General features: G+C 41.2%; 1 protein-coding gene across 1 annotated transcript in view; it reads right to left on the reverse strand.

Moving 5' to 3' along the window:
- Positions 1–16,642, reverse strand: part of ryr1b (ryanodine receptor 1b (skeletal)) — a 62,363-nt gene that overhangs the window by 15,200 nt on the left and 30,521 nt on the right. The window contains exons 52-83 of the mRNA XM_070905212.1: positions 16,277–16,367; positions 15,878–16,018; positions 15,612–15,775; positions 15,178–15,256; positions 14,990–15,079; positions 14,658–14,798; positions 14,264–14,341; positions 14,086–14,161; positions 13,864–13,987; positions 13,638–13,753; positions 13,466–13,533; positions 13,029–13,150; positions 12,724–12,773; positions 11,181–11,241; positions 10,950–11,076; positions 10,748–10,856; positions 10,543–10,624; positions 10,174–10,304; positions 9,733–10,053; positions 9,184–9,424; positions 8,444–8,531; positions 8,244–8,336; positions 7,806–7,820; positions 5,972–6,142; positions 5,688–5,747; positions 5,445–5,579; positions 5,166–5,278; positions 4,956–5,052; positions 4,730–4,836; positions 4,594–4,645; positions 4,022–4,102; positions 513–612 (exon numbers count right to left, since the gene is read on the reverse strand). Of these exons, the coding sequence (XP_070761313.1) occupies positions 513–612; positions 4,022–4,102; positions 4,594–4,645; positions 4,730–4,836; positions 4,956–5,052; positions 5,166–5,278; positions 5,445–5,579; positions 5,688–5,747; positions 5,972–6,142; positions 7,806–7,820; positions 8,244–8,336; positions 8,444–8,531; positions 9,184–9,424; positions 9,733–10,053; positions 10,174–10,304; positions 10,543–10,624; positions 10,748–10,856; positions 10,950–11,076; positions 11,181–11,241; positions 12,724–12,773; positions 13,029–13,150; positions 13,466–13,533; positions 13,638–13,753; positions 13,864–13,987; positions 14,086–14,161; positions 14,264–14,341; positions 14,658–14,798; positions 14,990–15,079; positions 15,178–15,256; positions 15,612–15,775; positions 15,878–16,018; positions 16,277–16,367 (3,524 nt within the window). The remainder of the gene's footprint in view (positions 1–512; positions 613–4,021; positions 4,103–4,593; positions 4,646–4,729; positions 4,837–4,955; positions 5,053–5,165; positions 5,279–5,444; positions 5,580–5,687; positions 5,748–5,971; positions 6,143–7,805; positions 7,821–8,243; positions 8,337–8,443; positions 8,532–9,183; positions 9,425–9,732; positions 10,054–10,173; positions 10,305–10,542; positions 10,625–10,747; positions 10,857–10,949; positions 11,077–11,180; positions 11,242–12,723; positions 12,774–13,028; positions 13,151–13,465; positions 13,534–13,637; positions 13,754–13,863; positions 13,988–14,085; positions 14,162–14,263; positions 14,342–14,657; positions 14,799–14,989; positions 15,080–15,177; positions 15,257–15,611; positions 15,776–15,877; positions 16,019–16,276; positions 16,368–16,642) is intronic.

The following is a 16,642-nucleotide window of genomic DNA, read 5'->3' on the forward strand; positions in this document are numbered from 1 at the left end:
GATAAGCAGACATCAGCGGTGTTCAATCATTTTCGGACCCATCACAAAAAATATTTCAGATATTACCAGTCTCGTTGTCACAAAACTGTGCATCATATTGCTCTGGACTGGCATTTAAAACTGAACTAGCTTACAACATCACAGCATTTATTTACCCCAAAACCTGGGAAATTATCTCTACACTGCTTTTTAGAATTTTCATAATTACACTCCTTGAGGCAAAGTAAAACATCAACATCATTTTATCATCTCAAACACCACTGATCTGATTTGGACTAAACCTAGGAAGGCAACACATCTCACATCTCGATCCTGGCCTTCAATTGACATATTTGTTGCAGATTAGCCCAGACAGGTAATTCATCATTACGCATGTAACACTTACGGCTAAGATTAGCATCGTAAAATTATTTAAATCAATATAATCCACACAGTTGACAAAAACACGTGTGTGTGTGTGTGTGTGTGTGTGTGTGTGTGTGTGTGTGTGTGTGTGCATATGTGGCAGCTACCTTTACAGGCACTGATCATCTGCAGCACCATCTCTGCAGCCCCGCGGTTGTGCAGACGGGACTGCTGGTACAGAAGCCTCTGTTTCTCCATCTCCTTTTCCTGTGGAGCAGAGCAGGAGGGACACAGCTGTAACCCTGCCAACTGGGACTGCACTGCCCCCCGCACTCACTCACTCACACACACACACACACACACACACACACATCCTCATAATTCTATCCTAACTATGACCATCCATTGACGGCTCACCAAGATATTTCTAGTGAAGCTAAAGCTGATGACGACAAAATTAACAGCGATATTAATCTAATTTCTGTGCATTACAGTTAAATGTCTGGTTAGCTTAACTTAGCACAAAGACTAGACACAAAAAGAAGCAGCTAGCTCAGTTAGTTAGCTTAATTTAAGGAGTAGTTAAATGAATTAAGTTATTTTTTGACAAATAACTACTGTATGTCATCAGGCCGGTCCTCATAGTGGGGTCACCAGATTTGGCACTGTGGTGTCTCCTAGCAACACATACTGGTGCTGATGTTGGGCAGAGGTGCTGGGTGAACAACAACATGGATGTTCCCGAAGAAATAGCTGCTAAACTACTAAAAACACAATGTCTGATTTTTACACTTTTCATTTCTAAACAAACAAAATGATACAGTTTATAAATTATACAGATGTTTTTGTTTTTTTACTTCTGACAGAGCTAGGCTTGGTGCATCTGGTCTTTCTGCTAAGCTAGGTGAAAGTGTCCTTATTCTCAATCATTTTGCTGGACTGTGGCCAAGATGGCATACAATTGTATTTCCCCTGACTTGTTGATGGAAATACTTGGAATCATTAAAAATTTTGGCTCAGGAGCTGGCTGCAGCACTGGCCCTGTATTCATGGAAAAGTCACATCGAAAAGACTAAAACTCAGTTCTCACAAAGATAGAAATCACACACACACACACACACACACACACACACATACTCTTCCATGGGAACACAATGTGTACTGTATTAGTGATTGAGACAGTTATTCCAGAGGCAGCAAACATCTGATGGCAGCAAACATTTCTTCCCAGAGCATAACACACATTTCACACATTCTTACAAGGAAGCAACAGCAGTTGTCTGAGTAACACAGCATGCACACCCTGCTTCCAACAGTACAACTCAGTGTTGTTCTACCTCATGGCCTACAGTTATGCTACCTGCAGCAGTGGTTCCTCTCTGTTTTTAAGCTTAATCATGGGACTACCTGTAAGTAAACTTGACCTGAAATAAAGGACGTCAGAACAATTGCCAACTGTAAGATTCCTTTTCATTTTGGATTCACATTAAGCAACATAACATGGATATTGATATTCAATGTTCTAAAATCTCAACTGCAGGGATGGGCAATTCATCATATAATCCATTATCGTTCAATTAAATGAATCAGAGATTTGTGAAAATTCTAGTTGAACTATTTGAAATAAATAAAATAATATTGTTTGTATGTGTTTGCAGGCATTGTTTACTATTTGTTAATATAGCAATATAACTGTACAATATTACACTTTACAGTGTAATACTATATTATACTTCTTTGATGCTGTTATGTAATACAGCCCTCAGCTTCCCTGCTATGCCCACTGTGCTGATGCTGTTATTCACTGTCCTTTATTATACTACAGTACATTAGTCCCTTTGTTACAAATGATACAGCGTAGCTGCTATGAACAACCGTCCTGTTGACAAAAGAGGTTAGATTTGACCCACCCACTGCACACCATGCCAAAACACCCACCCGGAGCACCCACAACTGAATCTACCCTTCCCTCCGCCCCCCTCCCTCGTAAGCCTGACTGTGTCTAAAATAATTATGGAGCAATTTTTCTCAGGTTACAGAGGTTATGCTCATCTTTCGAGCAAATCGTGTGTCTTTGTGATGAGCGAAAAGAGATTGTATGTGATTATGGGGGTGAGTGTGTCTGCATGTGTGTCTGTGAGTGTTGCAGTGTGTGCTTGCATGAGTGTGTGCTTGGGTTTGGGACAATGTATTTACGGCTGACTGTGCAGGCTTTTACTGTAATCCTTGGTGAGCACAGAGAGGGAGACTTGTTAACGTTGTCCAATTCAAAGTAAAGACAAACAAAATCAGTCATTTGTCAGTTGTTAGATTTCAAACATGAGTTATCAGGTGAGTCCAGATGGGTGACCACAGCCCAATTAGCAGGTGAGTAGGAGGATGTAAGTCAGGAAAGGGTGGTGCAAGTCTGGGAGAGACCACAGACACACAAGATCAGCACAAGAGAGCTAGTTCTCATGTTAGGAAACCTGCTGCATGGCTTGACTTGATAACTGTTATCATAGTTTCCTAAGATAGCGGCTCAATTAAGTCTTGGATGGCAACATCACATTTCTGAGCACATATCAGGTACCACGAAGGAATAGCAATGATGTTCAGTACATTAAGGAATTTGCAGTGCAAATGGGTGTAATGCTACCCTCCAGGAAAAGCCATGGATCTCTATAGCTACGACATCACAGTGTCCAAACCTGGCTTTTGAGACAAAACAAATCCTTGAGATATTCGTTCAAATTACCAGTCACACTAAAGGGTTGATTTACTAAGGATTTATTTTTTAGGTGCTGGTGAGCATGCCTGTCCACATTAAGTGTGCAGTTGCACCAAGGTTCTGTGCTGGCAAAGTGATAGTTAAGTGGCCTGTTTGGGTGAATCTTACTGGATCTTTTTAAAACAACATTCTGGCCGAAGTGACACAAATGTGAGAACCAACAAAAATCTCCAAGATTGATTTTTCACATTTCCAGGAGGCCTTTTAAATTCCAACATTTTTGTATTATTAATACTTCAATAATAAATACTATTACTTTCTGAAATGTGTTATTATTATTATTATTATTATAATGATTACTGTATATTTGTATTATTTTGTATTTATTATTATATGTTTTAAGCTCAGTAGTACATAAATTGCACTTTCTTTTGCACTGTTGTTTTCAAGCAGGTGCCATGTCATTTTATTCAACTGCTTCTGTACTTATTTAGTAGATATGCTAAACCATGCTGGGACACAGTAATTTGCGGTAGACTTAGTCAATCAACCCCTAACAAGTCAAAAGCACATCAGGCTTGGAAATTGTGATTCTGAAATTAAACAGCTAGCAAAGACTCAATGGTTTGTTTTGATCTGGTTTTAATTTTGTTGTCTTTGGCTGCACCATCTCTCTGCACTCAAGTCATGCAATTTAGGAAATAAAACAACATTTCCACAGTCCACAACATTGATCCGACTGGTGGGCAGAGTCCAGCAAAGGCATGCACAGATCAGTCCACCAGAGCAGGAAATAGACAAGTGGTGTGAGTGAACGAGAGAAAAGACAGGAAGAGAAAAAAAGAGAAATGTTGTAGCAAGGGTGGGGTGGGGGGGGGTGTGCTGAGTTTGATGTTGTGGTGTGACCACATGGGGAGCTGCTTCTCCGCTGACTCCCCTGTCTCCCTTCCCCTGGTCCCCCCATACCATCTCTGTCTGTCGCACCTCAAAGGATGGCTCCTCCCCCTCCTGTTCTCCCCCTTCGTCCTCCTCACCAATGTGGCAGCTCTGGAGGGAGATGACAAGCAAGTCAGGGTCATTCACAGTAACACTGTATAACACAGTCGCACAAATAGGCAAATAAATGTACAATACAATTTACATTTTGCTCCCAATAGGTGGATGTGACAGCAGCTTGAATTGCAATTTCCATTTTCATTGCCCTTTTCATATTTCATTGTCATGTCTCATGCAAGGTTACATATTTATGTAAATGTATTAAATATATGTAGTAGCATAGTAGTAATGTAGTAACAATTTCTGAAAGTTTTGAGCTTTGGTTAAATGAGAAAACGTGTTAGAAAAAAAGTGTTAGAGTTCGGGTTGGGATAGCAAAAAGTTGAAAGCAAATGTACTGTACACAACCAGCCACCACCCAACATGTCTATTTCCAGTCATGTCTCTAGGTTATTCTGTGCATTCATACACAAAGCATTTACATCTCAAAACATTGTGTTCATGGACCCACATTTTAAGATGCTGCTCACTGACTGTCTTACCTTTGCCATAATATCAGCATAAGACATATAGAGAAGGTCAAGGTCAAGTTTTCTGTAATGAGACAACACATAACAGGAATCAATGAGTCTCACTGAGTCACAAAGGGGAGTCACAGAAGATGCGAGATGCTCTTACGTCTTTTCTGTGAGAGCTGTGCGGCTGAAATGAAGAATCAGCTGATGAAGGGGGTCAGGCTTCGTCTCAGTCTCCTCTTCCTCTTCCTCCTCTTCCTCCATGGCTTTCTAATTGAATGATTGGAGATAACATGAATCACGACAAAAGCCCTAGTACAGTATACACTGTGGACAACATGCCATTATTGCCAATTGTACATATCAGAATTAAGGGGAGAATGACTTACTGATAAGTCGTCAATCATCTTGTCCTCAAATGAGTAACCCTCAGTCTCTAGCCAGTTGCGCTTGTAGGCGTCCAGGAACATGTTGGTTGCCCTGTGCCTGTGAGAGGAGAGGTCATTGACACTCAGTTCAGGAGGGTTGTAATGGCTCATGTCAAGCCTTCTGATTTTTTTATAGATTGTTTTGTTGTTGAGGATGAAGGGAAGCATTACGTGGGGATGTTGTACAGAGGTGTCATCCTGAAACAGGCCACCACAGCCCTGCGGCGCTGTTTGGACAGCAGCTTGTGCCACACCATTTTCTTTGACTTGAAGGGATGTTCAGTCTAAAGCAAGAAAAAATGTCTTTTGAACCAACCCTTCCTGAGAATATTGCCAAAAGCTTTTTTAACAATAAGGCTGGAACTTGCGACTAATAATAATAATGCCTACACTTTGTATACAGTCGTGTGTGTTTGCTTGCAGAGCACTTGAGCTCGTATTTGTACTCACCACCTCAATGTGGTAAAGGACAGCGGACACCTCTTGTACCCTTTTCACCACCTTCTCAGGTTCCTCGGCATCTTCAGCCTTTCCAGCCATCTCCTTATACAGAGACATCTGCCAGCGCATAGCGGGGTCCTCCACCTGAAACCAAGGGTCAAATATGTATAATGCATGTAAAGATATTTACAAGGGAATTTGTATATTTATTTCTTTTCTTTAGCATGTAAAACAATAAAAATGTACACTCACTTTGCCTTGCAGATGCAGATTGTTGTGCAAGAACTCCCTCACCTCTTCATCTGTGTCTCTCTACAAGGGAGGAGATTCAGAGGACATTGATAATTCATTTGTTCACTCAAGATAATCAAAAACATTCCACAGTACTGTATATATATATATATATAGTTTGTTTGTTTTTTTAATCAAACAACTGTTGATATACTTAATTCATCTATAAATGAAAAATGAGCCAGTTTTCCCATGTTGGGACACAATACAGTCAGCAAGCTGGCTTCAAACGGGCATCAAAGTACCAGTGAGTATCTGATCTTGGCGAGATTGATGAGCTCCTGGTCTGCAGGAGAGCACATATTGAGGCCGATGGGAAGCAGCTTCTTTAATGCTGCTACAATAAGGGAGGTCTGCACAGAGTAGCGATCCCCCCGTCGCTTCTTCTTGGTACGCTCCTGCTCGGAGCCTCCAGACTAAAGAGAGAAAGAAAAGTTCAGACCGATCCATCACTGTTCCATTCACAAGCCTCTATGCTCTATGCACACGTCAAACATTTCCTTTTCAGGAAATATGTTTGTGACATCAGAGGCTTTTATATAACAAAAAAGTGATGAAGTAAGACCACTTCTAACACAAAACATAACAGGATGTTGATACAATAAGATGGCAAGAACCAACTGCTGTGTAACATTTTACACAATATCACAACATGCTGATAAAGTGAATCAACAACTAAGTGAAAGTACTTCTTCATCAGCTGAAATCAGACGGACCAACAACTACATTTCCTTGTAAGCATCAACTTCTGGTGGAGTTTCAGGTGCTTCATTGCTGCAACAGCTATAGTGGTTACACACAGTGCAGCCTCACTGTTAGTAGTGCAGTGGCCAGACAGGGCACACCCTGTCCATTGGACAGCACACAGAACAGCACAAGTCTATGGGGTCAGCTCCATCGCCCTGGAGCTCTTCTCACACACTCCTGTCCTGAGGCTGCCAATGCTCATTACTGACTGTTGTCTGGCCTCACAGCACCCTCTCTGCCCTCAGTGTGCATGGTGTGTGAGTGGCTGTGGGTAAACACTGGGCAGAGAGAGGCGTTGTGGTGATCAGGTAACAGAAGCTCACTACAGTAATGCCCATCTGACAGCCAAGGAGAGGAGGTTTACTTATTTATCTTACAGCAACCTCAAAAGACACATCAATCAAACAGTGATTAAATAATCAATGATTTAACAATTTAATGGTGTCAATGAATTAGACATGGAAGGGCGAGTCCAGTTAGTAAATATGATGACAGCTATCTGGCGATGTCGAGCTAGCTTCAGTTTCCCACAACAGACTGAGCTAGCGATGCTGCTGATGGACCAAGTGAATCTAATGGTAACAGCAAGAGATGGTATGGATTTTTGGTGTAAACAGATAGTGGACACAAAGCCGATGATAATATTGAAAAGAGAAGAGTCCCCCAGCACAGGAATCTTTACCACAAAAGCTGAAAGAAATCCAAGCGTCAATAACAAAACTTCAACATCACAGATGGCACAGTAGCATGGGCTCCACATCTGTATCCGACAGGGACGATCTAAAGGCAAACTGTTTATTAATCAAAGAAAAATAGGATGATGGGGCTCGGCTGCAGGAGTGCACACACCAAATTAGATACACAACTGCTCAACCGAGCCCCATGAAACCTCTCAGGCCACTACGATCTACAGCAAAGAGCTTTCATCAAGCCGCTCCAGACCCCTACTCACACATATACAAACACACACACATAAGAACACAGACACACCTCGCTAACACACTCACACTCAATATTACTCAAATACAATAAAAAGATGTCCCACTCACAGAAAACATTCTTAATATAAGCACTTTCAACTAAATGTACATTATACAGACTCATTTCACCCTTAGATATGCATTGTTACAACATTGCTCTTACTAAATGTCTAATGAGTTCTTTCCTGATGGTAACTATGTCTTTATAACCCTGTTTGTGTGTGCGTATGTGTGTGAATACTGGGGTCTGTGTGTAAGAAGTGTGGTAGTCCATGGGAGAGCTTGATGAAATGCCTCCCCAAACTCAGAGTGCCATGCGATCAGCACAGCTCGTGCACAAACACAGTCTAACCTCTCCATCTCCGGCCTAGTGGCCCAGCGTCCAACCCCGACACAGGATATAAGGAGAAAACACAGTTAGCGACACTCCTGCTACTGCCTAAATACTATATACTGCCGCTTACATTGTCCTGGAAAAGTATGTTATTAATTATGTAACATCGTATTACTCTCATTTCTAGAAAGTTATTATTATTTACAGAATATATAATAATTTACCAGATGTTCTTATCCATAGCAACTTAAAGGGAAGAAAGGCTGAGAATAGATCAAGAGGAGTTTCCTTTTAAATCTTTCTCTGCTTGGAATGGGTGTTGTTAGTGAAATATGAATTATTAGAGTTTAGTTTCTTAATGAGTTACAGCTCAAGATATGGTGTACGTGAATAAAACATCTAATTAAGTAACAGGCTGTGTTTTACTTGGCCATTTGTCTGCCTGTCCACTCTCACCTTGCTCATCTTGCTCTTACTGTCGGCAGTCAGGAAGGACATGTTGTTGATCTCATTCATCACCACAAAGTTCTGCTCCTCCCTCTTAAAGTTCTGTAAAGAATAAAACAAGAAAAAGGTTAGATGGCAAAGGACAGACAATAAATCAGAAAATAGAAAAGACCAACATCAGAAAAGACCACAGAAAACAGAGGACTCACGTGGGATTTGGACCAGAAAATGAAGACTTCTCCCACCATTCTGAAAAATTCCTCTGCATCTGGGTCTGGACAGGTCAACCATCTTGCCCTACAGACAAACACAATCTTTTACTTTCAGTTTTGCAAACAACAAAGTCAAATCCAATATTTATGTCCATTTGACAGATGGGAGTGGAATTATCTTTAACCTGTAGGGGGCCACATGCACCACCAGCTGCAGTACAAACAAGTTTGGTATGCTATCCCTTTTATTTTACTGTCATAGATGCTCAGACCAAGGTTGCCCATTATATTACATTTTACTTCCAGAACAACCACTCTGCTTTGGTAGCTCTGTTTTTTTCAGGTTTTCTATTTTTCTAGCTATGAAGTTAATTTCATGTTTCACGTGTGAAGCTTTGCCACTTGAAAACACAGGGCCCTATTTAAACGATCTATAGCGCATGGTCTAAAACGCATGGTGCAAGTGCATTTAGGGCGTGTCCTATGGAAACTAGCAATGACACTTGCGCTGCACGCAGGTGTAAGATAGGGCCCACAATAAAAACATGCTGGTAATGTCAGATGTTGTGGTTTAGTCTCCACATCAAATACACTAATAGTGTGTCCATCAAAATGTTCTTAAAGAGAATTAATGCTCACTGATGGTAAGTCACTAAGGAAAATAGTGTTTAAATTGTAAACTGTAATACTAACAATAAACAGCAATAATGTGTTCTACACATTATCATGTCAGCTACCTGTTATTGTCCACGTAGCGGATGAGCAAGGGGTAGAGAGCATACAGGTCCCGACACAGCACAGCAAACTCATCTCGGATGGTCCCATTTTCACTGTCCAACTCCATCTTGCCCTCCATGCGCAGCTGATCCTCCTCTGCCACCACCTTCCCTGAGCGCTTCTTCAGCTTTTCCATGGTGGGGATGAAGTGGGATTTAAGCATCTCTGGTTTAGCCCTGCTGACAATGGGCTGGGCGAACACTGGACAAGGGGTACACAGGAATCAACGGTTGAGCATAGTTTTCTCCAAATATGAGATGTACAAAATGTGAAAATGTAGTTGTCTATACTTTATAATACATGTACTGCTTGCATGAAAATTGAAATTCACTATGAAAGCATACTTAAGCAGTTAAACCAAACATTGCAACATTTATGATTCACAAATCAATGTATATCAATAAATCAATAAAATATCATAAGGACTCTTATTTTGAAAAAAATACAGGATTAACTATGAAACTATGAACCTGAAAACCTGGTGTGCTGTGAAACTTCTGCTCACTGACCTGCCAATCTCTTCATCCAGGAGGCCTCATCTATACCCAGGTTGTTAACCACAATCTTCATGATGCTACCCAGCAGCTGGTTAAGATGCTCGGAGGTGACAGAGGTGCAGAGCTGACCCTCCAGCTCAGGGAAATTCTCTGGGCCCCTCTCCCACCAGCGTGGGAGGTAGTTACACAGCATGGGCAGGGTGATTTCAATCACATGGGGCATTTCTGTGTAGCGAGCCCCAGATTCAGCCATGTCATGGATCTCCTTCATCAAGATCTCCAGCTCTGGGATGTCAGGGCACAGCTCCTCCACTTGGTTGGGAAGACCCAGAACTGAGGAGGGGGAGAGTGGACAGGAAGCAATTAATCATTAACACATTAGCACAATAAATGTAAAATAAAATGGGAAATATTGTGCAAGGGAGGAAAACAAGGCAAAATGCTAAAACCCACTGGATCTCTCTCTGGGAGTCTTGGTGGTGTAAACAGAAAACGAGTTGAACTCATTCAGTGCTGGCTCAAGGAAGGCCACTGGCATAGCAGCTGCTAAGTGGGCCAGACACTCGCCAAGAGCTGGTCGCTGTCTGCATAGGACAAAACCCCCCCCCCACAAAATCCTCATGAAATGTCTTCATAAAACACAATCAATGTTTGAAAGTTTACATTAACATTTTCCTGTTAAAGGCTCTTTATGCAGTTTTTCCTGGGAATCAAGGGTCTAAGTGGGTGTTGTATGTTGTACTCACTTCTGATTAAGGCTATATAAATTAAATTAACTTGATTTGATAATCAAATCCCATATAAATTCAGGTCTCTACTCACTTCTCTGCATGTGGAGTCTTCACTGTGCCCAAAGAGTAGATACTGCACATTAAACGATAGCAGGATATTTGCAAGTCGTCCACTGAGGATGTAGAGAAGAGAGACATTGCATTAGCTTTGAGTCAGTCCTTTGTGTCCCTGAGTCAAAAGCCATGAAGGGCAAATGATGAGCCGCCAATTCAATGGAGAGAAGCCGTTCACTCACTCATGACGTCATCGCCAAACTGGTGCTGGGCGATGTGGTCAAACAGTGAAGTGAGGACTGGCAGCAGTGCAGTGGTGGTGTAGTTGATGTTCTGGGCCACACCCTTTACCTACAGGAACACACATATACAAATGCAGATCTCGGTTCACAAGAAAAAATGACCAACAGTGTAAAAACAACGCAGTACGGTGCTGTCTCTGACCTGGTTTCGACTGGACACTTTGCCCAGTTTCAGATTCTCAACCATCTTCTCAATGTCATCTGCAGCGCTCTCAAAGAACTGACGCAGGCCAGCCTTAACAATCTCAGGGCCTGATTTCATAACAGTCCTTGAAAAGAAGGACACAAAAGAATAGTCATAAATATAATCTCAGGTAGTTTGTTTCTATTTTCCTTCTGCCTGGGGATGTGATATGAATAGATTGTGAGTTACCTGGCATCCAGCGATCGTGAGAGGATGTGCAGACAGTTTACCACTGCACCTGCATCTGTTCCTGAAAACAGCACCACACAGATGTGTTGTCAGAGATGTCCTGCTATACTAATAGGCTTTCTACAAGAGCTCAATTTATTATAAAGGCCAGATTTATTCATGGTAGAAGTTCATCTTAAAAGCTCTGTATTAAAAAGACAGTGTTACAAAACATTGACCAAACTGAAAAATTACATTAAAACCATTCATTTTTACTCATCACAGATACTGTATATTACATCACATGAACAGGTAATTGTGGTAAAGTTGAACCATATATTGCTATATTGTGCTATATTCCTTTGTTAAAAATGTATTTCTTATGTGCAATACCACTATTTGGCAGTTTGACTTGGGTACTTTTCAAGTGGTAATTCAGTTACAATGGAGCACTTTGACTTTTCACGTACCATGTGGTACTGGTTGGCCAAGCTAAAGAGCACAGGCTCCGTGTGAAGTGCTTTCCATTGTCTAGTGACCACTGGTTACATAAGAGTGACTTACTATTAAAGACACATGGTGGTGAAGATGTGGAGAATGAGGATAAAGCACATTCTGACTCATGTAAGTCAGGCTGAGAACACATCAGCACAATGCTGTGTGTGGACACCTGACACCACTACAGACATTCATGCTCAAATCACCCTCAGTTATGAGTACCAGTCTGAGTCTCGGCCTTAAAAGCAAGAAAGACCTGGGGCCAGATGTATGAGTGATGCATGCGTAGGCACAGAAACCATGCATACGGCATTTTCCACATCTAGTAATGTGCACACCTCACACATACTTCACATCAGGCGTACACACAGTTTCCCAGAGATAGCAGCAGGTGATATGATAAGGTGGACATGAAATATAAGATGTAAAACCACATAGGGAAACCTTGTTTGTTTATGTTGTTTGCCAATTTCACTGATTGTGTTGTTATTTTCGCGGTAGACACAACTGTAAAACACCAAATCCAAGGCAAATTTGAGTGATGAATTTTATCATTCTTTTCATTGACATCTGAGCCATCATTTCCCTGATAATGATTATTTAAATATAACCTGAATTGTGAAGCACTTGTTAGAAATGGCCTTCAACACCATTTGCATATCAATAGTTGTGCCCTTCCACCACTCATCAGACCTTTCAGTGAGAAGAACGGCAAGGTGACAAAAAGAATGCATCTGCATATTTCTGTCTTTGGGTGTATATAGAGTTTTAGTCGTGAATCTGCACAGAGTTTTATGCATCTAGCCGCAGGTTGCAGGAAACATCAAAGCCAAGCAGAAGCTGAGCTAAAGAGTGAGAAGCATTAGACAAGGAGATCTAGTAAGGACGAAGGAGGGAATGAGAGTGTGGGAGGATGGACTAAATGTGAATCTGTAAAACAATCCTGATTAGTAAATAAATGGAAAGGTAAGAAGTGAAAAAGAAATATAAAGAAATTAGACAGGAAAACAGATACAAAGGGACAAGGATGGTGACAGGACATAACGCCACCATGCAGGTTCCTTACCAAAAAGAGATACTCTGTGCCTCACCAAAGCAGCCAACTTACAGAAGATACTGAGGTAGGAGGAGAAAAGAGGAAAAGGAGGCAGAGGGAGGGAGGACGGCAAAGGGAAACAGGGCAGGAAAGATGTGACACAGAAAGCAAAAGGGAGGTCAAGGAAATAAAGGATATTGCAGAAGAAAGACGAAGAGACATGGAAGACGGAGAAAGTACTGTACTAAAGGAAAGGTACATGGTCAAGAGTTCACACAATTCAGAGAAAAAAACAGTCTTTTGAAACAGCTTTTCTAAGCTTTTACTGGACATACCTTGCAATCATCTCCTTCTCCTTATTGGAGGAGTGCCCTCCACTACCCAAGACTTTAGCAGGAGTGGAGAGGAAGTAAAGGCAGTGGTTCTTGAAGTACTGATTGACCAGTGGCAAGAGGATCTATAAAAACAACCCAAGATGAAATATTCATTACAGAAAAAATAACTTCCTAAGAAACACACTATCATGACATAAAACAGGCCCCATCTCTCTGTGTTCATTAAGGGTGGCAGGGGGGGCGCAGAGAAAAGACCAGGAGGATCCATCTTTAAATCACCAATTTTGACAAGAATCTTATCTGTTGAAGTGTATTTCACCAAATATCTGAAATCCCACAAACTCTTAGGTGAGATTCTGTTACAACTCTTGACCTCTGACTTCCCTCTCGAGGCAGACAAGCAAAAGGAGAACTAAATAAAGCATCAAACAGCTCACCTTGGCAAAGAATTTGATCTCTTGTTCGTGTGGTGACTTCTCCACTCTACCACTGCTAACCACAGCCTCTGTTTAAAAATGGAAATTAAAAATAAGTAAGCTCTCAGTAAGCAAACACTGCACAATAAAGTGCTACGCCCCTGAGAAGCCTTAGTCTCTCAAACCACAGTACCAAGATGAGCGATGAACTCCTGGGCGATGTCCATCCATTTAAGAAGCTTCTGGAGGAAGCCGTAGGCAAAACGCTTCTCAATTGAGGAAATGTCCTGCTCCATGTCCTTCAGTCCCCTGAGGATGGAGAGAAGAGGGAGTAACAATGAAGGAAAAAGAGAGAGAAACTATCAGAGGAAACAGTATTTGAAGTAGTTAAACTGACATGGTGAGAACACCCTGCTTACCTTGTCACAGCATATCCATTGAGCTGGAGGAACTTGAGCAGGTCCTGGGCCTTCTCCCTGTCCCTGGCCTTCTCTTTGGCCGTCAGGGTGTCATAAGGCACGAGCAAAGGATGGGAGCCACCACCTAACAGAAGCACAAGTTATTTTTGGACTCAACATACTGCAACCACCACTAAAAACAAAATTCTCCACTGAGGATGTGCAATACAAAACCCCTCTAACCTTTGGCTTGTAGCTCCAACTTCTTCTTCCTGCCCCAGGTGTTGTGGTAGTTCTCAGCCAGCTGCTCAGCCATAGACTGCAAGGAGAGGGTAGGAAAATTAAATCATCAGGCTCCTGACAAATATCTAACCAAATGAGACCTATAAGTGCTGTGAAAGACTGACAGAAACATACATACCTGCAGCTCTCTGGACAGGGCCATTCCTATGATATCTACTGGCTGAGGGTTGTAGCCGTGACTGGGATCATATGTGGCCTGAAGACAGAAAAGATAACATAAGATGAGCCTTTATTGATCCTCAGAGCAGAAATTCAGGTGCCTTTTGTGGTCCTGGAGGGACAGTTGAGTTCGACATTATCACATTATTCCCATATTAAATAATCTCATTTAGGTTTGATAATAGGTAAAAAAAAAAAAAAAGAAGTAAATATTGAGTTACTCTAGACCAGAAAGAGATCCATCATTGCTTTTATGTACCCTTAAGAACCATCCTTTCCAATTCACCCAAATAAGCAACACAGCATCAAACATTCTCCAGAATCCGGTGTTTTTTCACTTTTCTCTCTTGTACCTGAGCAGTTTGGGAGATCTTGCGGGTGGCGACCTTCTTCTCGACTTCTCCCTCCCCATCCCTGGCCTTCTCCAAGGTCCACTCCCAGGCCAGCATGGCTTTGATGGACTCTTTGATGGGCCAACGATATATCTCCTTGTCCTGAGAAACAGAGAGAAGAGGATTTAAGAGGCAACAGGGAGAAGGAAAGGTTCATGGCTCATGAATACTGGTTCAACAGATCTCAGATCTGAAAGCAAATTTGGGCTAATACATCTTAAACTTAGTTACATTTTAGTACCTGTGTGCAGATCATCGGGATTCAGAGTAGACAGAAGATTACAAATCATTACCTTTTCAGAGAAGGTTTTGTATGGCCGGAGCATTGGGTGAGTCTTAGCATTCTCATCTAACACCTCTCCGTAGGTCCAGTTGTTCTGAATCTGAAAATGGATTTAACCAGTGAGATTACAAAGTACTGACTAATAGCAAATAGGAACTTCATTTGTATTTCATAATTTACATTTTTTTTATAACTGACCTTTTCAAAGGCCCATTTGTCATGAGTGTGCTCTGCATACTTGTTGATGAAGGCATCGAGCCTCTCTGGGATGATGGTGCTGTGAACAGATTAACGAATATTGAATACTGCTCAGAAATATCATTCACTGTTAACTAATCTTAACTTTGGAATGCCTTTATTAGCTTGTAGTAACCTGTGGATTACGTATATATAATTTACACTGTAATTCTCAAGCAAGGTCATATGTCATCTTCACAGTTTTTTCATTGAAAATGAAACGATGTAAAACTATGACAGTACTCAAAGTTTAGAATGTCAAAGCATTAACAGCTGAAAATAATACACTCAGAGAGTTAAAAACCAAGTTCAAATGTCAAACTACGACTATGATTATTATGTTCTTTGAGAACTATTTTTGTACTGTCTTTACTGTACTGTATTTTCCTGCTCACTTGGTGGTCTCCACTGGTTTGGGATCAAAGTTGCCTTCAGCATCCACAGAGGCCTTCTTCTCAGTGTGAGAGGAGTAGCTGGCATCCACATAGTCAGGCGGGATGGCTCCTGCTATAGCGCAGAGGCAGGGCATGGCGATCTTGAAAAGCTCTGCGTCATATTTCTAGAGTGCGGATGACATCAGAGAAGTCACGTTGATGATGAGCTTTAACCCTGTGTAACTGTTTAAATACTGTAGGTGGATACCAAGAGATTAATCTCTCACCTTGTGTGCCAAAGATTCAAAGATTCCCCAAAAGAGTTTACGGGAAAGATGTAGCTCCTCCTCTGAGGTCACGCCAAAATTAGCCCATCCGTTAGGCAAGCAGTAGTACTTCCAACAGCGCTCATAGTGATTGGTCAACAGCTGAAACAATTCAATCACAACAGGAAATACAAAGGAGAACATTTTTTTAATATATGGTACTCACAAGTAAGCAAGTCTCCAGTAATACTGTATCTGTATGTAATGTTATGTATGTGTTGGTAATGCACACATTTCTCCCACAATAAATCTTTCTAATCTGGGTTTGAACTGATTGCACTTAAACATATATTTTTCTTTATTTTCCATTGTTATAAAATAAAATAAAATAAATACAATAACATTTAATGGCAGGCGAACCTTGAGAGGCATCTTTGCATATTCGTTGAGGATGGGCACGTCAAATACCAGCCGTCTAAGCAGATGCTGCAGCATGGAGGGTCGAAGATATCTGTGAATGTCAACATAATGCTTCATGAGGAATGTGACTATTTAAAATGGGATATTGTTTCTGTGTTGTACTTTCGGGGCCCTATATTATTGAGCAATATGTTTCAAATTCACTTTCTGTGTTCACATGTGCGTTCTGATGTTAACCATTTTGCCATTCTAATTAAATCTCAAGAGACTCCCTGGTTAAATAAAGGTTACATAAATAAAATCTAAAAATGTATTCATTATCATAATTATTCAGATGCCCAATTATCATTTACATTTTTCCAAATA

This window comes from Enoplosus armatus, chromosome 5 (genome assembly GCF_043641665.1).
Source record: "Enoplosus armatus isolate fEnoArm2 chromosome 5, fEnoArm2.hap1, whole genome shotgun sequence".
Classification (NCBI taxonomy): Eukaryota; Metazoa; Chordata; class Actinopteri; order Centrarchiformes; family Enoplosidae; genus Enoplosus; species Enoplosus armatus.